Source organism: Rattus norvegicus, chromosome 16 (genome assembly GCF_021556685.1).
Source record: "Rattus norvegicus strain SHRSP/BbbUtx chromosome 16, alternate assembly SHRSP_T2T, whole genome shotgun sequence".
NCBI classification, from domain to species: Eukaryota; Metazoa; Chordata; class Mammalia; order Rodentia; family Muridae; genus Rattus; species Rattus norvegicus.
The window spans coordinates 16,863,265-16,886,953 of NC_141549.1; the positions used below are offsets into that span (position 1 = coordinate 16,863,265).

At 43.8% G+C, this 23,689-nt stretch overlaps 1 protein-coding gene across 2 annotated transcripts in view; it reads right to left on the reverse strand.

The window, feature by feature from the left end:
- Sh2d4b (SH2 domain containing 4B) overlaps positions 1–23,689 on the reverse strand; it is a 101,297-nt gene that overhangs the window by 42,117 nt on the left and 35,491 nt on the right. For both annotated transcript variants that reach the window (NM_001170349.2, XM_087587680.1), the window contains 3 exon segments: positions 2,243–2,367; positions 4,517–4,733; positions 17,898–18,045. In NM_001170349.2, the coding sequence (NP_001163820.1) occupies positions 2,243–2,367; positions 4,517–4,733; positions 17,898–18,045 (490 nt within the window).

Genomic DNA, 23,689 nt, shown 5'->3' on the forward strand with positions numbered 1-23,689 from the left:
TGAAGAAAAGGAGGTCCAGCGACAGACCCAAAGTAGAATCTAGTTCAAGGGGAGGCCCCAAGGCCTGACACCATTATTGAGGCTCTGGAGCACTCACAAAGGGACCATGACTGTCCTCCAAAAGACCCAACAAGCAGCTGAAAGAGTCAGATGCAAATCTTTGCTACCAACCAATGAACAGAAGCTGCTGACCCCTACAGCTGAATTATGAAAATGCTGGAAAAAACTGAGGAGGAGGGTGACCCTGTAGGAGGACCAGCAGTTTCAATTAAGCTGGACCCCCAAGATATCTCAGACACTGGATCACTAACCAGGCAGTATACACCAGCTAATTTGAGTCCCCCAACACTTATATAGCAAAGGACTGCCAGGTCTAGGTTCAATCAGAGAAGATGCACCTAACCCTCAAGAGACTGGAGGCCCCAGGGAATTTAGAGGTCTGGTGAGGTGGGGGATGGGGATGGGAACATCTTTGTGGAGATGGAGGGGGCTGGGGAGGAGGAGGTATGGGATGTCAGAGGGTGGACTAGGAGAGGAATAAAATCTAGACTGTAAAAAATAAAAGGATTAAATAAAATAATAAAAATTAAAATTAAAAAAGAATGTAAAACATACAAAAATAAAACATTAAAAATATAAAAGAGTCCCAGAATGCTTGGTGTAAAATGAGCCACAAAGAGAACAGACCGAGGAAGACTGGAAGCACCATCACCTTTGTGACCTTCAGAGGTCCTATCAGTACTTCATATCCGCTTCCTGCAGTCCACCTTCAGAGTTCACACGCTCTTTGGGCGCCAACAGACTAGAGTAAAGGTACAGATAGTTCTGCTCAATTAGCACATTTTCCTGCTAAGCATTTCTGGTTTCTTTCTCAGAGCTAGAGCCACGCCCAGTACAGCCCATAAGGGTGTTCCTTTCCAGATGCCAAGCAGCCATCAAGACACCGTAACTCTGCATCCACACGACACTAGGTTCGGCCCTCCCACTGGAGAGAATTGAGAGGACAGAGAACTTGGTCTGGACTAGGAGAGCGGTTTGCCACCAAGACCAATAAACACAGGAAACACAGGACAAGATAAGGTCTTCAGTCCACTAGATTTGACAGTAGGGAAGCAGGCAGAGAGGGGTCATGTGGGTAATAACAGTGTCAGGAGAGGTTCATTCTGACAGGAGGAGTCCTAAGCTTTCCTAACTTGAACTAAGTGCTGGTAGGGAAAGGAAGGCTTAGGGAACAAGGCCACGCTGCAGAAAGTTGACCATTTGGCTAGCTTGCTAGAATGTAAGGATTCACATGAACACATAGAAGGTTCTCCAAGGTCAGGAGCCATAGGCGACCTTCTGACTACTCAGCGGAAGATCGATGAGATCAGCCAAGATCATCTGAACCAGTCTAGAACTGTCCAACCAACTCAGACACAACAAAGAAATTAAAAAGGTCTATTTGCTTTCAGGTATGGTTCTTTGAAGTTGTTTGTTATACAGTTATAACTAGCTAATAGTGAGAGAACTCAATGCCAGAATCTATTGCTAATCCTCTGTAGAAAATCCCTGGTGAAGCCACAGTCATGTTTGTTTCCCTCTGTGAAGCTCCTGTGTATTCAGATCTCTTCCAGGGTTTATGGACCTGGAGATCCTTTCTTGTTGTTAACTTTACGCATAAGGGAAACACCCTTCTGTCTTTGAGCTTTGGTTTCTTAGCTGTAATGAAGAGATTGGAAGAGTCCTAAAGAACGGTCTCATCAATGCTCTGCACTGAAGTGACTGAACTCTTCATCCATCAATGTTGCATCTAACCAAATAGCATTGCTTTTGCAGTCTACAAAACAGCAAGTGAACACTCAGTCTACCATGCTACCATGGCTGTGAACAGAGTTGCAGACTCAAGAACAACTATGGTGTTGAGCCTGCTCACCAGTAGACTGGGGCCCCTGGGCTCACTGTCTAATGAGTACAAAGGTATAACCCGGTGGGCGATGTGAAAACCAAAGAGGCCAAATGCTGATGGCAACAGAAGATGGGACTCAGGTTCGCAACTTCCTAGAAGACACAGGGGATACATGTCCAGTATTCCAGTGACCCTGGACTCTTGGATTCTTGCCAAGTGCTGGAGGAAGGATTGAGGCAGCATGGACCCCAAAGTTCTCTACATTTCTAGTTACAGCCATTCTCCAAAACATCTTCCATCGGAGAAAGAGTTGGACGTGTGAACACCATCTGTATTAGGGCCCAGAAAGTATACTACCATGAAACCAGGGAGCGATGGACTTCGTGTTCCTTTCAAAGCCAGCTCGGCGAGGCAGCTGTTCCTCCTTGAACCAGCGCACAATAACTTCTCTAGAGAGTGGACGCAGAGGTCGCTCCCAGGTCCTGCAAGGAAGAAAAAAGAGAGATGGAGGGGATAGATCAGAGAGGAAAAAGATAGGGAAGAAGAGGGATAGGGAGGAGAAAGGGAAGAAGTTGAATGGAAAGAGATGGCAGAACAGATAAAGGCATTTACTCCCGAGTTGGACCATGTAAGGTTGATTCCAGGAACCCACATGCAGAGAATTGACTCTCCCAGGTTGCCCTCTGACCTCCACATGCATGATCTGGCGTGTGTGTATGTGTGTCTGTGTCTGTGTCTGTGTCTGTGTGTGTGTGATTGATTGATTGATTGATTGATAAAAAGTTTTAAAAGCATAGAATCTGGAAGGAATTTCTAATTATTCTCCCAGATTCAGAAAACACACAAGAAAATTTATCTCATAAAAATAAAACATTTCTGCATGCTAGGATATTCTATCTCCAAAAAACAAAAGGTAAATGACAAATTGAGAAAAAGGGATTCATCACAATTTTTTTCTCTATCTTGGGGAAATTCTAGATCTGGATAAAGAGAGCACAGAGCACATAGTGGAAGGATGGACTAGATCACCGACAGAGAAGACGAGAGCGTGGCCCCTCAACATTTGTGAATTGCTTAGTCTGGCTCATAGACACGTGAGCATTTGAATCCAAGACACATTTCCTCGAACAAGGTTGACAGCAAAACAAGATGGACATAAAGGATAGGAAGATGCAAAGCATTGATATTAGCCCTGTGCAGGACCATTGAATCTCAAAAGCACACAGCCCTGGAGCAAAGGCCCTGCTTGGGAGAATGTCCAATGTTGCAGATTATGGCTGTCCAATGTAAAACTAATTTCCACAAGTTTACATACACAGAGCCCTGACAATGGTTGCAAAAGGATTTGAAACAGCGATGTCTGATAGACTAATGGAGTCTCTGACAACCAATGGCAAATCCACACCGCAGAATACAAGGTGGCTGTTAAAGAGGAAAGGAGAAGCAGGGTTGCTTGCTTGCTTGCTTGTGTTTATGTTGGCAGCTGCACAGAAAAAAGTTCAGGGGCTAGGATAGGGTACAGAGAAGAAGCTGAGAGCAGTGTCTATGGTTGTACAGTAAAGAGACAGTACCCAGGGAAATAATCAGATGTCTCTATGAACACCAGACCCTCTCAGACCTTCTCAGACCTTCTAGTTTAGGAGTCATAGATGATGAAGGAGGGAAGGAGGGAGGAAGGAAGGTAGGAAAGGGAGGAGGGAGAGAGGGAGGGAGGAAGGAGGGAGGGAGGGAAGGAAGGAGGGAAGGAGGGAGAGAGGGAGGAAGGCAGGAAGGACGGAAGAAAGAGGGAGTTGGGAGGGAAGATGGAAAGGCAGAATCAGCTCTACCTGGACTCTAGAGGAAAGGAGCTGTAGGTTATGAACCCCAAAGTCCAATCAGAACAAAATTAGGCAAGCCACATTATCTGAGGTGGATTGACTCCTGAACATACCCTGAGGACAAGGGAGCCAGCCTCAGGCATGCAGTCCCTCATCTCTGCTCCATAGGAAGTAGCTGCTCTGCAAGCATAGCCAAGGGGCCTTGAGCCAAGAAGCCTCTCAGGGCTCTATGGCAAGACAGGCCGAACTTGGAGAGGCTCCAGGGGACCAGTGTCTTTTGGCTTTGCCAATCATAGGTTGTCACTGAAATGTTCTTGACAAACAACTCCTCTAGGGACACAAATGTGTGCAAGGACCTCTCAATCTACCCATACTGGTCTGCAAACCTGCTATTCAAACTAGGTACAAACCAGCTCCCTCCATGGTTAGAAAAGGCTATGGTCCTAGTTCCCAGATACGGGGCCATAGTCACTAAATCTTAGAGCTTTCATTACAGGGTTTTGATGAAGGTCAAGGAGTCTAAAACTATGGAACCATGTGGGGTATTCGTATATGCAGATTTTAAGGGAATGAAGTTGTACAACTTTCTTTAGATTATCAAGGACGACAAGAATCCTTGACCTCTGAAATTTTAACCCCCCAAATTGCAAAGTTGTTTGAAAAGTCCAGAGCCCACCTTATTTCTATGTTCTGCCATTATATAGACTGGAATACTGAGGCCCTGGAAGGCAAGTAACAGACAGAGCCTGTACCAGAACCCATGGAGCCTGCCTCATGGGTTCACAGCTCTTCTTGTATTCCCATCCTAACGTACCTGTCAGGTCCTGTGAGGGGTGATGGTGGCCTGGTGCCAGGAAGTTGGTGATAGAGTCTTGCCTCCTGCTCATGGTTCTGACCAAGTTCTTGGAACATGGTGCTTAGACCAGCAACAGTGCCCTTCTGGATGGCTCGGAGTGAGTGGCGCCGGTACTCATCCCGGGCTCGCTGAGCACGACGGCTTCTCTCCTCATCAGCTGCCTTGGATCTACGCACTGGAAAGGAAAGCAGATTAGTGGCCTTGGCCCATAGCCCAAGCTTTGTACTACGTAAACACAGACAACATTGTATACAACTTACTTGGAATTTCAAGATTCCCTAGAACTGGCCACACAGAACTCCATGGTTTACAAGATACTTGGCTCCTCTAGGGATATAGCAGAGTACTCCCAGTCATGTGTGTATGTTTGTATGTGTGTGCAAGTATGTATGCATGCATAGGTAGGTGTGTGCATGCATGGCAGGGTGGGTGCATTTGTGAGTGCATGTATGCATGTGTGCATAGCTGTTAAGGGAAGTGTGGGGTTGGGGAAATGAAGACCAAACAAAACCTATTGGAATCAAGGATTTCTGTTTGAACCGGTCTCTCTACCTTCCTCTAAAATCCAAGAGATTTCAATGGAGAGCTCTGGAAGCTCACCCAAGACTTGAAATTGTGCAAGACTTATGATTACACTGGCCTGGAAGACCACATCCCCTTCCAAGAAGGAAAATCTCATTCTGTCTCCTCAAAATGCTTCATACAGCTCTCTACAAACTACACTTTGTCAGAGTTTGGAGATCGTGGTGAGTAATTATAGTCCGCAAAGTGTTTCTCCCTCACAGGTGGTCAGGAGCCTTTCCTGAGAACTTGGCATCTCCCAGATCCAAGCACATAGTCCGTGCCTACGAAAGCATTTACAGAGTGATGTCACACATAGAGCATCCCCTGCCTGCTCATTGCCCAACTCCAGGGTCTGGAACAGACCTTCCAGACAAGATAATGTTCTAGGTGACAAGGGTATCCAGTGTCTAGGAAGATGGTTCATGTTTGCCATACAAGAATAAAGACGTGAGTTCCATTCTCAACACCCTGTAAAAAAAATGATCATGGTGGCATGTGCCAGAAATTCAGCTCTGGGGAGGCAGAGACAGAATCCCTGGAGCTTTCTAGCTGAATCTGTGAGCTTTGGGTTCAAGGAGAGAATGTTTCAAAACGCAAAGTAGAAAGTGATAGAAGATGACATTCAAAATTAACCACCAGTCTCAGTATACACAAGTGTGTGCATGTGCAGATATGTGTACACACACACACAACGCATATGCACATACATGTATATGCACATATAATTTTAAAAATTAACGATTTTAAAAAGCATTCCACAGTTCGACTCTGCATTTGACTCAAGGCTGGACAGAGAAAAGTCATGGAAGCAAACCCTTCTTTCAAACACTCTGATCAAACTGGGAAGAAGACAGATAAGTAGTACTAGCCTTAAGGAAACTGGTCATGAGTGTCATTTTAAAAAGGGAAGAAGAAGAAAAACCAGGGTCCACAGCATTCATAATGTACAGGGACCAGGGCTGTTAAGGGAGAATCAGCCTTGGCCTGTGCAGTGAAGGAGGTGGTCTGCTCCTACCAGCATTCAGGCTGGGGTGCCGGGCCTTTGAGAGAGACTGGAGTCACCTTCATAAGGCTGGATTAATTTTCCCGGGGATAGATCAGTTCTCGGGAAACAAATGTCTAAAGTACATCAGCTCCTTTGTCTCCTCTCTGCCTCCACATGCTCTCAGGCAGAGAATAAATCTGTTTTCCTGGTGAATTACTGAGCTTGTGAATTACAGTGAAAGACAATGAACCAGATAGTATGGAAAGATCAATTACTTTCTAAAGAAAGGAGGCGAGGAGCCCATTCTAGGAAGAAACTCTGGGCTTCAGTGATCCAGCCACTCATCTGTAGGTCTCCAACAGCAAGAATTCTGTGAAGCCTGCTTGCACTGAGGGCAGAGGTTAGACAGGGTCAGGAAATCCAGGACTGACCTCACCATCACTGTGCAGTGACATATTGGAAGCCTCTGCCACAAAAAGACAAACAACGGCACGGAGACTATGTAGAAGGACAGACAGACAAAGGCTTTGCTCCTGAACCCCGGCCTGGTATGGAACAATATTATTTTTTAGTCTTCTTTCCCTGGACAATAGAGACGGTACCACCCTTAGTCCAAGGGTGCCACAGTGCCAGGCTGTTCCAGAGTGGCATCGTCTGCTTTCCCTCTTGGCAGAGCTGCATGAGTGGTCACATGGCTTTAGAGGTACAAAGAGACATATTGAAAAGGTGTCACCTCTTCAAATAACATGTTGGCCAGACGTTCTTATACCTCTAAGACCCTAGAGGTCAACGCAGGAGGATTTTGAGCTTTAGCACAGTCTGTCTCTATAAGAAAACCCTGTCTCAAAAATATGAATGAATGGATGGATGGCATAGTCATTCATTTAGCTGTATTTAGTTGTCTACATGTGCCAGCTCTAAGTGCATTGGGCTACCTCTTAAAATTATATAACCCAAGCACCATACAGCTCCAAGAGACCCTGTTATAGTAGTTGGCCCTCAGAGAACTTACAGTCTAGTGGGGAAACCACACTAAGCAGTGGTGCTGTGCGTTGGACCTCAGAGCCCCCAGGAAGAGGGACATCTCACCCAGACATGGATAGCTTCTGGAAGGAGGGAGAGGTCTAAAGTGATACCTGAGAGATTCAAGAGATTTGACTAACAGTGGCCAGTGGAAGGGCTTTCTTAGAACAGATTTCAGTGGCCAGAGGAAGGAGGTGTCCCTCCTGGAGCAGTATAGCATCACTGAAGACACGTAAGGCAGAAAAGGCCACTTTAAAGCCCAGAAACTTGCTGCTATTGTGTTCTAATGCTGTCTTGAAAAACAACTGGAAGCCACTAGAGGGCAGAGTTCAGTTTACACTCTCAAGAGGTTGCTTGAGCTAAATAGCACTGGAGGGAACCAGAGAATGAGAAAACAGTAATGCACTGGGCGAGGAGAATGGCTGAAGCAACCGCATTTAAATTCAGAGAGAAAACATGGGCAGAATCTATACAATTAGCTTGGATTGTTATCATCATCATCATCATCATCATCATCATCATCATCACTACTACTACTATTACTACTACTACTACTATTTACTTACAGGGGTGTGGGGGGAGTGGAGTCTGTGTGTACAAGTCAGAGGACAACAGTGGAACTCAGTTCTCTTTTCATCTTATGAATCCCAAGAGTTGAACTCAAGTCATCAGCCTTGTCAACATTTACCTGTACTCACTAAGCCAATCATAAGCTCCCTTGGTCAGTTTTTATACTGAGACTGAGCAGAAGGGGTAGACCTAAAGGCCAGATTCCTGTCTTTTAAAAATTACAGTGCTTGATTGATTGGTTGAATGAGTGATTGACTTTGAGTAAGAGTGTGTGTGTGTGTGTGTGTGTGTGCGCGCGCACGCGCGTGCGCGTGTGCGCACACACACACATGGGCATATATATGATGTGTGTACATATGAGTGTACTGTGTATTTGTGTATGTGTTATATATAAACATTTAATTTCTCCCATCTGTGATTTTTTTGGTCTTTTTGAGTCAGGATCTCTCTAGATAGGCTGGCTGGCCTGGAACTGACAATGCAGATTAAACCAGCCTCAAGCTCATAGAGACCTGCCTCTGCCTCTGCCTCTGCCTCTGCCTCTGCCTCTGCCTCTGCCTCTGCCTCTCTGCCTCTCTGCCTCTCTGCCTCTCTGCCTCTCTGCCTCTCTGCCTCTCTGCCTCTCTGCCTCTCTGCCTCTCTGCCTCTCTGCCTCTCTGCCTCTCTGCCTCTCTGCCTCTCTGCCTCTCTGCCTCTCTGCCTCTCTGCCTCTCTGCCTCTCTGCCTCTGCCTCTGCCTCTGCCTCTGCCTCTGCCTCTGCCAGGATTAAAGCAAATATCAAATATTTGGTTTGCATCACCAAACCAAATATCTCTCTGTGATTTTGAGCAGAGAATTAACTACTATATTTTCTTCTCCTGACTAAAAAAAAAGGAAAAGGAAGGCTTCATAGAGTTGCTTTGAGATCTCAATGGGGGGTTTGCTCGGGTCCTGGCAAAGGTGTGCATTAAACATGTTCAGGCTCCTTACTGTGTAAGCTGTGTATTCTGGGGATTGAGCACACAATTTAGAAACAGCCCATCCTCTGGTGGAGGTGAGAAGGGGAGTGACTAGTGGGGAGGAGAGCACTTAGGTAAAATCAGGAGTTTCTATCAGGGAACGGAGCAAATGAACACCTGGAAAGAAGAGCTTCTAACCTCTGGAGAGGGGATGTTTAGGGTTTCCATTTTCTCAGATGTCCTGTGACTCAGTCTGTAGCCTGGTCACCTCCATAAACCAGTGCCTTTAGCAATAAGGATGAGATACAGAATGAAAAGTGAGCATCAAAGTTTAAGAAAGCAAACGAGATTCATCCACAGTTGGACTGGTCTAATGAAAGGGGCTCCTATCCCAGGCCTTCCGGGGAATGCTCTCAATGACCTGCTTCCTTCTAGCTTAGCTTGATGTCTGACAACAGAGATCCTGTGGTGACCAAGACCAACTGCTGGACCCTTTTAGAACCTAAGCCGTCCTCAGGCCATCTCAACAGAACAATGATTGCCTTAGGAAAGCTAAATAAGGCCCAGGGCTCTGTGAGCAACTAAGTCCACAGGAGAGGGAACCCCAAATACAGCCTAAACTAGGCATACAGAAGTTAAGATGAGAACTAGTCAATGTTTTAATACTGAAAAAGGCACTCAGAGTTGAGAGGGCCTGTGGTTTATGATGGCTCAATGTGTGGTGTGGTTTTTTTTTTTTTCAAAAATAATATAAATTCAGTCAAAGTTGTACTTCAAATTTTGATTTTCAATCTCTTCCCAGGCTAGCCATATGCATATAGATCTGCAGGTGTGCATACGTGTGTGTGTGCATGTGTGTATATAGGCATATGTGTATGCTGATACTGGTCAGAGGCTCCCACCCAGCCAGGAGATCTGAGCAGATCACAACCTGTATCCTCTCAGTGGGCTCTGTTGATGAGCCAGGGTATTCTGTAGTTTAGGGTTTGGATTACATCACAATATTAACTTCAGGCTTCGGGGACATAACTTTCATGTAAGTTGAAAAACTGTGACTATGTCCAAGGAATAATGAGGTGTCGGTAATTTTTCCCCCTGAGACCAACTAGCTGATAAGAGGCCTCTTAATTGACTTTGAGGTTAAGGTTCATCCTGGTGGGAAAGGACGGTGGTGGGAAGCTGAGGCAACAGCTCACCTTGTCTTGAAGTCAGAAGGCAGAGAAATGACTGCCGTTCTTCTGGCTTTCTTCTTTTTTGCCCTTATCACTCAGTGAGGTACAGTAGCACCCCTATTCACCACGACTCTCCCCCCCTCCTAATCTTCTCTGGAAACACTCTCACAGACCGAGCTGGGATGAACCTCACAGAGGCCTAGAGGTTTGTTAATCCAGTCAAGCTTGCTGCACTGGAATCAACTATCATACTTACACACACACGGTGGGGGGAGGAGCAGGGGAGGGGAAGGGGATATCAAAAGACCTTCTTTTCTCTTGCCCTTATATTCTGGTCCACATTCTCCCCGGCTTCAGCCCTCTTCCAGTTGAGGACTGTTCTCAAAAGCTCCCCCTGGCTCAGCTTGTCACACACATCTAGTATTTTAAGATCACCAATGTTCAACCAAGAACCCAGACCCACTTCCTTTTAAGAGGGAGGGGATAGAGCCCACATCGTGGGACTCCCGTGCCAGGCTGTGTGAAGGTTTCTCAGGCAGCTCTCTTGGTAACCCAGCAAGGAGAGAGACGATTGCATATAGGATGTTGACTTGGAGCCATAACCAAAATCACACAGTTGGAGGACCCAGAGTGACCAAAACTCCTACTCAAGATGGCCAAAGCTCATTTACATTTTAACCTCACAGCAACAGTGCTAATTTCTGGACTCTATAAATAATATCATTTCCTGGATTCTCTCTAAATCTCTGACCAACTAAATAGTCTCCAACTCTACACCCCCACAAGTTCACAGAGGAAAAGTCATTCAGCCCACTGCCATGCCTGACCTGTCCAGACCTGTAAGACTTGAGCTGAGTAGCTAACCTCCATTCGAGTGACACTGAGCGCTGTCTGCCCTCCCCCCTTTTTTTCTCAGTTGGAGACTTTAAGTTGGCTGTTTTATCAAAACTGCCACTCCCGATAGATTAGTAGCACACTATATCTTTCAGATTACGTTAACTGAGTGCGGAATGGATTTGCTAGATTTGAATGACATGCTCTGAGTTCAGCTCATCACTCCTTAAGAAAGAATGATATGAGGACCTCTGACCAGGGAGCCTGAAGTATCACGTATTACAAGTTTATCTGAGGTGTTTCCATTTTCAACATATTGGGCTACAATCAGGCAGGTCTCAGAGGACAAAATGTCCAGTCTCCGTCCCCAGTAAGACAACAGCTCATGCGTTCTACTCTGGTTAGTGGCCAAGCTATCCAGCCAGTGCTTCCTGTAGTGACCTCGTTGACTTCATCTTGCGAATCGCACTATTTTTTTTAACACTAGTGTTGTCTTTTCTCGTCCTTCCGTTGCCTCTTCCTCCATTCTGAATTTAGGTGAATGGCTTCCCTATTGGCTTTCCCCATCGTATCTTTGCAGCCTCATTTGTCATCGTTGCCCATTATGAACCCCAGGATGCTGCTACATCGTGTCTTGTGCGTGCACTGTCTGCTTCAGTCACGACTACAAATAAGTCCCAGAAACCAAGTACCTCAGAGCTGAATTTATGCAAGACAGAGACATAGACAGAAATACAGAGACAGGCAGACAGAGACAAAGACAGACAGACAAATATAGAGGCAGACAGATGTAGAGCCTGACAGACAGAGACTGAGACACAGAGACTGAGAGAGGGTGAATACAAAGAGTGTCAGGAGCAAAGGTGAACTGAGAGCTTGTGAGGGTGAAGAGAAGGATCAGAGGTTAAGAGAACATGCTGCCCTCCCAGAGGACTGGAATTTGGTTCCCAGAACATATCAAATAACTCACAACCACCTATAATTTCAGCTCCAGGGAATCCAACAACTTCTGCAGACACCTGAATCATACACACACACACACACACACACACACACACACACACACACACGCACGCACGCACGCACGCACAACATACACTGAAAAAAAATATTTTTGAAATGGACCTCTAGACATCCTCTCTCCTACAGGTGGTGAGAACAATAACAAATGTTCAGAATGGACTTTCTTAAAATGTTAAAAATTAACCAAAAACTTGAAAAAATACAGAAAGCATTTATACAAAAAGCAAGTATTCAACCCAAATGAAGAGTTTAAATTTCCACCAAGAACCTCTAAGACTAGATGACCTCATTGGTGAATTCTACCAAATATTTAAGCAAGACTTCCAATTCTTCAAGCCCTTCTTAAAATATAGAAAAAGTAAACACTCCCCGATACTTCTTATTCACTGACACCCAGATTACCTGAAAATCCAACCTAGGATTAACAAAGTTAAGAAAGCTCAGGCCAATATCCATTATAAATATTAATACAAAAGTCCTCAACAAAATATTCACATACCAGAGCTAGACTGTTGGTAAATCAGTTTGGATTCCTGGCATCCATGTAAAAGCTAGGTATAACAACATACGCCTGTAACCTCAGAATGGGAAAGGGGCAGGGAGTGGAGACAGGCAGAATCTTGGAGCACACAGGCCAACCAAACTAGCCAATCAGTAACCACCAGGTTCATAAAGAACCTGTCTCAAAAAATAACTGAGACTAAAGGAAGACATCCATCACCAGACATCAACGTTGGTCTTCTATGTGTACACACACACACACACACACACACACACACACACACACACACATGAATGTATATTAACCACACTAAACATGGTAACAAATATTTTAAAAGATTATACACTATGAATGAGAGTTATCCCTGGAACACAAGACTGACTTCAATTCAAAACTCAACCAGGGCATGTACCATATTGGTAAAGAGCAAAAACACATAATTATCACCACAGATGCAGAAAACCTCAATACCCCAACAAACAATAAGGGAAAGAAGCCTTCTAACCTGGTGAAGGTTCTGTGTGAAAACCTACAGTGTCACGCTCGCCCATAAAAGAGGAATGAGCTCTTTCCCTGCAATCAAATAGAAGGATGTCTGGTTTTGCTACTTCACTCCTACTCGGTACTGCAAGCTCCAACCAGAGCAATTCACAAGTCGGTTGGATCAAATCAAAACAAACAAAAAACCAACAAGACAGAAAAATGCCAAAATGAAATAAAAAGATTAGGAAAAACAAAATGCTGGGTTTGGGGCAGTGTGTGTGTGTGTGTGTGTGTATGTGTGTGTGTGTGTGTATGTGTGTGTGTATGTATGTGTGGTGTGTGTGTGTGTATGTATGTGTGGTGTGTGTGTGTGTGTATGTGTGTGTGTGCATGTATGTGTGGTGTGTGTGTGTATGTGTGTGTGTATGTATGTGTGGTGTGTGTGTGTATGTGTGTGTGTGTATGTATGTGTGGTGTGTGTGTGTGTGTGTGTGTGTGTGTGTGTGTGTGTGTGTGTGTGTTGGCCAACTACTCCTGAGCATGAGGCCTGCCCTGGACAGTGGTCAACATACCCACTGCAGACTCCATTGTAGAAAACTGATTTTTCCTTTGCCAGTGATTATCGATTGCTAATAGCGTCTTAGTGAAGAGTAGACCCCATTATCCACTTCCCTCTCTCAATTCTGGGACCCAGTCTGAGTTTAAACTGCGTGTCTCGTGCGCACTGGAAGGTCTGGGAAAGATGGAAGAGAAACACGGTCAAAGGATAGTGATATGAAAATGTTCCAATTAAATATCCTTAAACTAAAGAACTGAGAGGACTTCAATTTAAAAAGAAAGAAAGAAAAGAAAAAAATGCTCATTCAAAAGTAAAAGTGTCTCTTTTTAAATATAACGTTATCAGAAAATTTCCAAAAATATATCGTTAATCTATATAAGCTAATAAGTGAATTAAGAGGTCAGCATATTATGGCTGTACAATCTAGATATATTCCATCTACTTCATAGAAATGAATTTATCAAAGCAAGGGCATAACTATGAGATATTGAGAGAGATTAAATAAGACTTAAACAAAATGCTATCTTGTCAAATTCAAGAATTAGAGGATTAAGCTCTTTTTTAAATCTTTAAAGATTGAACCCAGGACCCCACATTTGCTAGACAAGTATTTTACTATTGAGGTATGACCTACCCCTTAGGTTGTTTATCATTTATCTTATTTTAATTACATGTATGCATGTGCCTGTGTGTGCATAGTTATCACCTGACATGGATGCTAGAAATCAAGCTGAGGTCCTATGGAAGAGCAGGAAGTATTCTTAATGACTGAGCCATTTTTCCAGTCCCCTACCCTAGCCAGCTCTTTATTTTTGAAACAGAGGTTCACTATACAAGCTGAGCATGTCTTTGAACTTGCTGTGTAGGCCAGGCTGGCCTTGAACTTCCTCTGGGATTTCAGGCAGTATCCCATCATACCTGACAGTCAGTATAGTATTGTGAAGATGGCGACACTGCCCAAATTGACATACAAACGCAATTCAGTTTCTATCAAAATCCCAGCTGCTCTTGTTTCACAGGTAGACCAGATGATCCTAAAAACTATATGGAAATAAAAGAGTCCTAGAATAATTAAAATATTCCAATAAAGGAGAACAGCAATGGGGGGTCTTATAAGACCCAGTTTTGAAGCTGGCTGCCAGGCTCGGGACATTATAAGACTGCTGCTGGCATAGGAGATAAATAAGCCATCAGAACAGAGCTAAGCAGTCAGGGGCAGACATGGTTTGGCTTAACTATTCCTACAAGAATAGCAAGGGCTTTGAAAAACTAGCCCTTCCAACAAATGGTACTTCGACAACTGAGTCAATCAGGAATGTCGGTTCACACAAAAATTAACTTAAAACGTAGCAGAGGCCTGAACATAAGAGCTAAAACTGTAAAACACTTAGAAGAGAGATGGATGTCAGTCATTGGCCTGGGAGTAACAACTGGTTTCTTAGATGTTTCAAAAACCACAAGTGACAAAAGAAAACAAAAAAAGAAAGAAACGAAAACAGGACTTCCCTATTGCAACTTGATAGGCCAAGGTGGGTTGATATCCATGGAAGGCCTCCCCTTCTCTGAGGAGAAAAGGAGGGAGGGAAGGATGGGAGAAAGGAGGAGAAAGGGAAGGACTGAGAGGAGAGGAGGGAGGAAAAGCAGTGATAGGGATGTAAACTAATGAATGCATGAAAAAGAAAAGGATTTCCTCATAATCCAAAACTTTTATGTTTCAAAGAACTCTACCAAGAAAGCAGAAGGGGGCTGGCAATGCATCTCAGAGGTTAAAAGCACTGACTGTTTCTTCAGAGGATCCACGTTCAGGTCCCAAGACCCATGTTCAATGCTGAGGAAGAGGTGAGGCTGCGCTGAAAGTGAAACCCCAGACAACACTGCTGGGAATAAGAATGGTACAGTCACCTTGGAAGACAGTACGGCAGCTCAGCAAGATGCCAAACTCGGTCGCCCTATGACTCAGAAACTTTACTCCTAGGTGTATACACCGGAGAATTAAAAATATATCTTCAAAAAACATGTGCACTTGTTACAAAAGTCAGAACAGCTCCAACACAAAAACAGCCAAGTGCTCAGTGTCCTTTAAGTGACAAAACCAAAAATGTGATATATGCATGCACTAGACTATCATACAGACATTAAAGGGAGTGAGGTAGTGACAGATGTTAGCACGTGAATGGACCTACACACTTGCTAAGTTGAAGAAGTCAGACATGAAGGGCCATATAATATAGTTTTCTTTTTTACATTTTATTTTATGTGTAGGTATTTTGCCAGCCTGTATCTCTATGTAGCACTTGCATGCATGCCCGGTGCCATCAGATGCTAGAAAAGGGTATCGAATTCTCTCAAATTAGATTCACAGATGGTCGTAGGCCAGCATGTGGTGGCTGAGAACTCAGGCTCCCCAGAAGAGCAGCCAGGGCTCTTACCCACCAAGCCATGGCTCCAGACTCTATATCTTTGTATTTCAAAGAAGTGCCTTGTAATAGGCAAATCTAGAGAAACTAATTAGATTAGTGGTTTGGAAGCAAGAGAAGGAAACCACTAATGTGGGTTACATTGTCTTTCTGAAGTGATAAAATGTTCCGTGATTAGATAGTTGAGGGGAGCACAGTTTTGCGAGTACACTAAAGAAAATGCTTAATAGTACACTCTAAAATGATAGATTTTATGATATGTAAATTACATATCAGCTGTTCCACAATGTCTGTTTAATGGACCTGGCATATATGCCTATAGTCAAAGCATCTGGAGAAGCAAAGGGCTGCCCAGGAGAACCTTCAGCTCTTGACTCCCACTGTTGGCTCTAGTGGCCACAGTGTAATGTACAGGTTGCAAACACCCACCCACCCCTGCTCATTCTTCCCCTGACCTACCAGATTCACACACTCAACTATAGAAGGATCCTGCCCACCTGTACTGGTCAAGAACGTTTAGCATTTTTCTTTACTGATGCTTCAACATTTGTTGAGCCTGGAGGGCTGGCCCTCCCTCCCAGGTCAGCCAACTACTAGAGTTAGTAAAAGGCCTGCCTTACGTAAGAAAATAGTCCAAACGAAAGCCACTGCCTCTGGAGAGGAGCGTCTACACCTGGCCATTACACCTGGGCCAGCATCCATCTGCCCTAGTTATCCTAGAGGTCAGATACAGACGACTGGAGCCAGTGCGTACATTCAAGAGCCCCACAAAACCATTCACCTCAGCCAATCCTAAGCCCATCTGTCCTGCTTTTCCTGCAATCTCAATAAATGTTCCTGCCTGGGTCTTAATCTCAGTCCTACACCCGACTGATCCTGATTCTTCCTATGTGACCCTGTATTTTGTGTTACGTCTTGGTGTCTAGGTTCTATACAAAAAGTTATCTTAAGAGTCATATCTCTGCTAACATACCTGCAACATACCTACAACATACTTGGTCTCAGCAACTCCTGGGAACCTATTAAAACGTCGCCCTTCAAACCTGGCTCCACCTTGGTTTTCCCACTTTACTTCTTGAACCAGACAATCCTCAGGGTTTCCATACACAGCATCTTTAGCCTACAATGTCCCATTGTCACTATGCCTTGTACATGCTGGCCTCCATCTAAAGTGCACTCTTTGGGACTGGAGAGATGACTCGGAGGTTAAGATTGCTGCTCTTGAAAAGGAACAGAGATCAGTTCCTAGCACCCATGTCAGAACATTCATAGTTAGCTATAATTCCCACTTCAGGGTATTTTATGTCCTCTTCTGACCTCCATAGTTACCCATATGCATGTAAGCATATGCAGAGAAACACAAACACACACACACACACACACACACACACACACACACACATAAAATCCTGAGTTTTTGCCACCTGCTCTTTGCTACCATTATTCCTAAGCCACCACCAAGTTCACTTCATGCTACTCCTGACACATTCTCCCTCGAAGCCTGAGTCCATATATCCATCTGTTCTGGTTAGATATATTCCAAGATAAGGCTCTAAGTATCCATATCTGAAGTCACCAGAGCACAACTGTGATGGTTTAAATGAGAATGGCCCCCATAGGCTCATATGTTTGAATGCTTGGTTCCCAGTTAGTGGAACAGTTTGGGAAGGACTGGGAGGTGTGGTCATTCAAGGAGGTGTGTCTCTAGATTGTGCTTTGGGGTTTCAGGAATCTACTCCAGGCCCAGTGTCTGTCTCTCTGTCTCCTTGTGTGTGTGTCTTCGTCTGTCTATCTCTCAGTCTCTATCTCTCTGTCTCTCTGTCTCTCTGACTCTTCCTTTCTTTGTATACCCCCTTCTGCCTGCTTCCTGAAGGACACAAAGCTCTCAGCTACTACTCTATTGCCAGTGCCTGTCCACTTCCAGTCATGATGATCATGGACTAACCCTTTGAAACTCTAATGCTTTCTTTTATGAGTTGTCTTGGTCATGGTTTCTCTTCATGGCAATAGAACACTAATACAGACAACAGCATAGAGTCAGGAAGTTATTGGCAACTCAGTTATATGTTTCATTCTTCAATGTTTGACATCTCCAGGGCAGGCACATAAGCTCCTGAGTGTGAGTCTTTATCCCAGCAGGACCATGCACATGGGTCTAGCCTCGTGTGGTAAGGAAGAGACTGAATTGATGACAAGTCACATGCACAGTAGGAGGAGCTGATGGGGAAAGTAGAGCAGGCCTCCAGGAAGAAGACACAACTCAACTCACGCTGTTCTTCCCATTCACGCTCCTCGTTCTCACTGTCTTGGCAGTGCAACTGGGCCTGCTTCAGGGTCCAGTAGAGTTCCTTTGCCCTCTGTTCCTCTTGGAGTCGAATCTGTTCTTCCCCTCGCCTCCTCTCTTCTTCCTCTTTCCTCTGAAATTATTATGGAAACAGAATGACATTAGAATGGGGAACCCATTAGAATCGCAATTCTGTGGGATTGGAATGGGAACTGCAATGGGTCAAGATGAGCTGCCTGGAATAAAGTGGCCAGCACAGACCGTTCCATTCCTGATCTCTACACAACTAGAATGTGACAGTCACACTGGGTAAGAATCAAGTAATCAGTATATTGAAGCAAATTTTATTTGCTGTTTTGCAGTACTGGGGATCAAACCTAGACCTTAGATCTAGCCATTCTCAACCTTCCTAATGCTGTAACCCTCTAATACAATTCCTTATGTCATAGTGACCTAACCATAAAATTATTTTCATTGCTACTTCATAACTATAATTTTGCTTCTGTTGTGAAATGTAATGTAAATACATGTGTTTTCCGATGGTGACCCCTGTGAAAGGGTCATTTGACCACCAAAGGGGTCAAAATCTACAGGTTGCAAATCAACCCTCACTCTAGAGCCTTGTGCTTGCTAGGCAACTGCCATCACTGTGACATCCAGTGATGTTTAAACTCTAAAGCTCTGTACAAAGCTAAGAGGACTCGGCCATCTTCAGGCTTGCTTCCATTGGAGGTCAAGAAAGAGTACAGCTACACAGGGGAGAGCCTGGCCTTTCTAAAGCTTGTCCATCTGGACACAGATGTCCGTCTTGACCAATCTGGATACAGTATTGACAAGACCACAGGTCTCCAGGTTTTAAATATCTTACAAGTTCCACTTACAGATTCCAAAAAATTTGCATGTGTGGCTTCCTACTTTTGTTTATATAAAAATAATATTTATGCACCCAGGACTTATATAAGTAGCTAATGAAAAGTAGTTCACCAAATCTCCTTTTCCACCCTAATATGCTATTGACCCTTATTACATTTTACATAGGTGCTGGGAATTGAACTCAGGTCTTCATGCTTATATGGCAAGCATGTATGGCCCGAATCAGCCATCTTCCTGCCCTCTAATACTGTTCATTCTTGATTTATCAATTCTAAACATTCAACTCTGCCTTTGATCTGAAGGGAAATTGAGGAGGAGTGGCTATGGGGGGAAGGGGAGAGGGAGGACTGAGAGGTGTTGAGAAAGGGAAACTACAGTTGGGTTTTATTGTATAAGAAACCTTAAATGAGAAAAATAAGTCTAGCTCTTTAATCAAAGACAAAATAAAACCCTATCTTTGATTTTTATTCCTTGAGTTTTTAACATAGAAATGAACCGTCATATAGCAAAGCCAAGTAGATTGTTAGCTTCAATTTTAAAGAATATGTTTTTAGACCTTTTACCACATCTGCTCCTTGCATGTGCTGTATAACTCCAAGCTTGCCTTTCTACCAAACAACAGGGTTTTTTTCTTCTCATAAATGACAGGTTTTTATGATTGATGGTTTCTTAAATTCTGTAAAACATGGCCGAGACGAGACTTCTTTTTCAAGTATCTTTGCCAGAGCCTGTTTTTCCTGGGTTAACAATTAGTTTTTCTTAAAGTAGAATATTGAATTTTCCCAAACTCCTTCCTACTATAGTAAACAATGTCTGAGTTAAACCTAGTATGAGTCCTTTAAAGACACTGTTGCTCCTTTTCTCAGAAGGACATCTTTCCCCCTTAGAACCATTTTTCATTCTTCGATGAGCTGTGCTGGATGTTTCTTAGATACCTCTCTTCATCCAAACTCCAGGATCCATTTCTGAACCTTCTCTGAGATAGAGCCCTGTGTCGCTCCTTCTTCAGTAACATCTCAGAGTACACAGAGTCATTTTCCGAGTGTTTGACTGAAAACATGACTATGCCAGCCTCACATTCAACTCCTCATTTAGCTGAAGATAGAACCTGATTGATTACAAACATTGCTACCAGCATTACTGTTACTTGATTTTCATCTGCTTTATAGGGTACTTGGTTTTCTCCCTGGCAACCTGCTGTCTTGTTACCATGGGTATTCCAAAGCATCTTCTTTTATTTTATTTTATTTTATTTTATTTTATTTCTTTCCTTTCTTTCTTTCTTCTTATTTTGTTGTTGTTTTGGTTTTGGTTTTTATTGAAAATAGATTCTTCTCTCATGAAATATATCCCAAACAGTTTCCCTTCCCTCCACCTTTCCCAGCTCCCACCATCCCAACCTCCTCTTTCCCAGCTTCTGCCACCCCAACCTCCTCTCTCCCTGAGATCCACTCCCCGTCCATTTTTTCTTCAGACGGGAGCAGAACACAGCCCACCAAATCAACTAAGCAGGGCTCATACGGTTTCACAGAGCCTGAAGCAGAAGCATGGGGCCTCCATGGATCTGTACCAGGTCCTCTGCGTGTGTCTATGCTACAGTGTTAACTTGGGGGTTTGTGGGACTCCTAACAGTGGAAGCACGTGTGCCTCTGACTATTGATTGCTCTTGGGGCTCTTCCTCCTACTGAGTCGCCTTGTCCAGACTCCATAAGAGAGCTTTTGCCTTGTTTATTGTGTCTTTACGTTGTCCTGTTTGGTTGCTGACTCTAAAGAGTTTTCAATGACATGCCTTGCTATGTTTTTATCAGACCAGAGTCTCATGTCTGTCCAGAGCAATATATATTCTTTGCCTGGGATAGCTTTCATGAATCCCATCATTTCTCTTTTTATAGGACTCTTATTAGTCACACGCTGGTCAGCTTGAATCAGTCTCCTAAAGACCCCCAACCTTTTCTCCCTTGTTTTCCATATCTCCTCTTTTCTCGTTCCTGAAGTCACTGACTTTATGTGCAACTTTCTGTTGGGGCAGGCGTGATTTCTAAGCCTTCTTTCTTATTTGATAACTGTCTCCTTCTTGTGGTCGCATTCTGTACTTGTTCCAGAAGTGCAACAGCCCACGTCTCTGGGGATTGAGACCTTTGCCAGTTCCTCTGTTTTGGCTGAGATTTATGTCTGTGGTTTGGTTTGTTGCATTTATTTGACTTGGTACCTGCCATTCCTAGAAAAAGAAGACTTTCATCAGATACGCCCTCCCTATCTGGTTGCAGTTCAGAGAGAAAGCCAACTTGAATGGGAAGCTAAGGATGTAGCCAGCTTCACTCTGTGGCCATTGCATGAGGAACCAGCCATTTCTTTGATAAACTGTCAGATGGAAAATTCTGGAAATTCCATCAGTAAGACCACCCAGAGTCTCCTATTTTTCCTGTGTGGTGTCTGACCAGAAGTCAGCAGTGTACATGGTACAGGCAGAGCTCTCATTAAATCCCCTAACCTAGGCCTCATGACTTACGGCAGCAGGTCCCAACCTGTGGATTGAAACACCTTTGGGTGGGGTGTTGCATATAAGATATTTACATTACAATTCATAACAGTAGAAAAATTACAATTATGAAGTAGCAATGAAATAATTTTATGGTTGGGGGCCATCACAACACGAGTCACTGTATTAAATGATCACAGGATTAGAAAGGTTGAGAACCCCTGTGTCTTAGTTAGGGTTTCATTGCTATGAAGAGACTTCTTGACCTCAGCAACTCTTATAAAGGTAAACATTTAATTGGGGCTGGCTTACAGTTTCAGAAATTTAAGTCCTTATCATCATGGCAGGAAGCATGGCGGCATGCAGGCAGACATGGTGCCGGAGGAGCTGAGAGTTCAACATCTTGGTCTGAAGGCAGCCAGGAGAAGACTGTCTCTTCTGTGCTGTGGGAAGCTTGAGCACTAGGAGCCCTCAAATCCCATCTATTCAGTGACACATTTCCTCCAACAAGGCCAAACCTCCTAACAGTACCACTCCCCATGGGCCAAGCATATTCAAACCACTATATACTGCTCGATGGAAAGTCATGTTTTGAAGTGCCTCATCGGTCAATTTCTTCCCAGCATTTTTCTCGATAGTGCTAAGGCCAGACAAGGTCCTGCATGAATTCTAGTTCTTATTTATTTATTGCACATGCTCTCTGCCCCTCTCCTCAGGGTACGAGTATGAACATCAGGCCGTGTCCTAAACTGTGTAGACCAGCACCTTTCTGATGTGCTATCCTTGAAATACTGCAGTCTTTAAAGCAAGGGTTTCTTATTATACCTTTACATTTTATTTCATGTGCATGTATGTATGTGTGTAGGGCATATGCATATCATGCCACTTGGCTAGGGGTCATAGAACAGTTTGTGGCCATTGGTTCTCTCCTTCCACTAGGTGGATCACAGGCATGGAACCAAAGTCATCAGACTTATACCTACTAAGCCCTCCCACCTTCCCTAAGGGAACAGTTTTAACCTAAATTACTATACCCTGAGCCCAAGCACTCAGATAGGACGCCATTAAACTTGTTTATTCAAGTAAACAACCACCAGCATAAGGCACAACCTGATAAATCATGTATTCATACTAATAAATTATTACACGTGAGAATATATGGAATCATACTGGAAACACCACGCATGAATTTATCAATCATACCATATACCAACTTCTCCCCTGAGACTATAAAATAGAGACTGAAATGTAGAAGGCATACTGACCCACTGTGTAGTCCCTTGTCACATCCTGAAGAATTGCTACAGCAAACACTTTCTGCCTTTGTCCCCAGGCTCCAGATCAAGGAGTTTCTCTTGCCTATGACATACATCCAATTGTAAAACTACCCTCTACCTAGCATCTGACCATTCATTCTATGCCTTGAATAGCTCTAAAACTGTAGTTTTTAAAACTACTTGTCTGGTTCTTTACTGAAACTTTTCCTTCCATCTAGATAGTCTCGTTGCCACCACTGAACCCTGCATGCCTCGTTGACTTGTTCAAAGCCACTCTGTAGCATATACTTATAACTATACCGTAGAAAATACAATATGTGATTTCAGAATTAGTATTAATAATTAATATTAAAACAAAAGAACCAGTGGTTACTGTTGGCCATATCTACCAAATGAAATCCATAGCATAGCCTTCCTCACAAGAATGAAGATATTTTATAGAGATATTTGTGCTCCTTCTCTTTGGCTATAACATTATTGGAACAATGGTCCCCAAGGCATTAGAATTTTCAGGAATCTCACACTGGGAGAAGGAAAGGGCTAAAGTCTGGTGCCAGACATTGAGGAACTTTCTGCCTTTACACAGTTCTGATAACCTGTCAGACCATCTTACAAGAGAAACTGGAGTAAAGACAATCAATGATGGGTCAATGACAGCTGACGCTCTACCTTAAACCCATTCCACTAGAGCTATGTATTTGCTCTTCTTCATGGTGTAGCCGTATCTTCCACCTCAACTTACCACCATTGTTTGTCCATTTAATTGGCTATTGAGGATACATGGCCAACTCTAACTTGGTAGGGCTGCCAGGTCCAGGGCTCTGACCTTAATAACTCTGAAAACAGTAGTACTTAGTGAATTAAAGTGAACAGAATTGATATTGTGTGTGAATTGTTATGCAGTATATTGCAGAAAGATACAAACATGCACGCTGTGTTTCTGACACAGCTTATTAATGATAGTGAGTTGACCAGGAACTCCAAGATCCATTTCGTGCAGTTAGCCTAGCCTGTAGCCCAGTGGCTGAGCCCCAGTTCCAAGCAGATAGTCCATAAGCAGACACATCCCGCTGGCCAATATAGTATTTATGTATTTTTCATAAGTTTACAGGAGAATCAGTTGCTGGGACAGAGCCAGCCATCTGGGT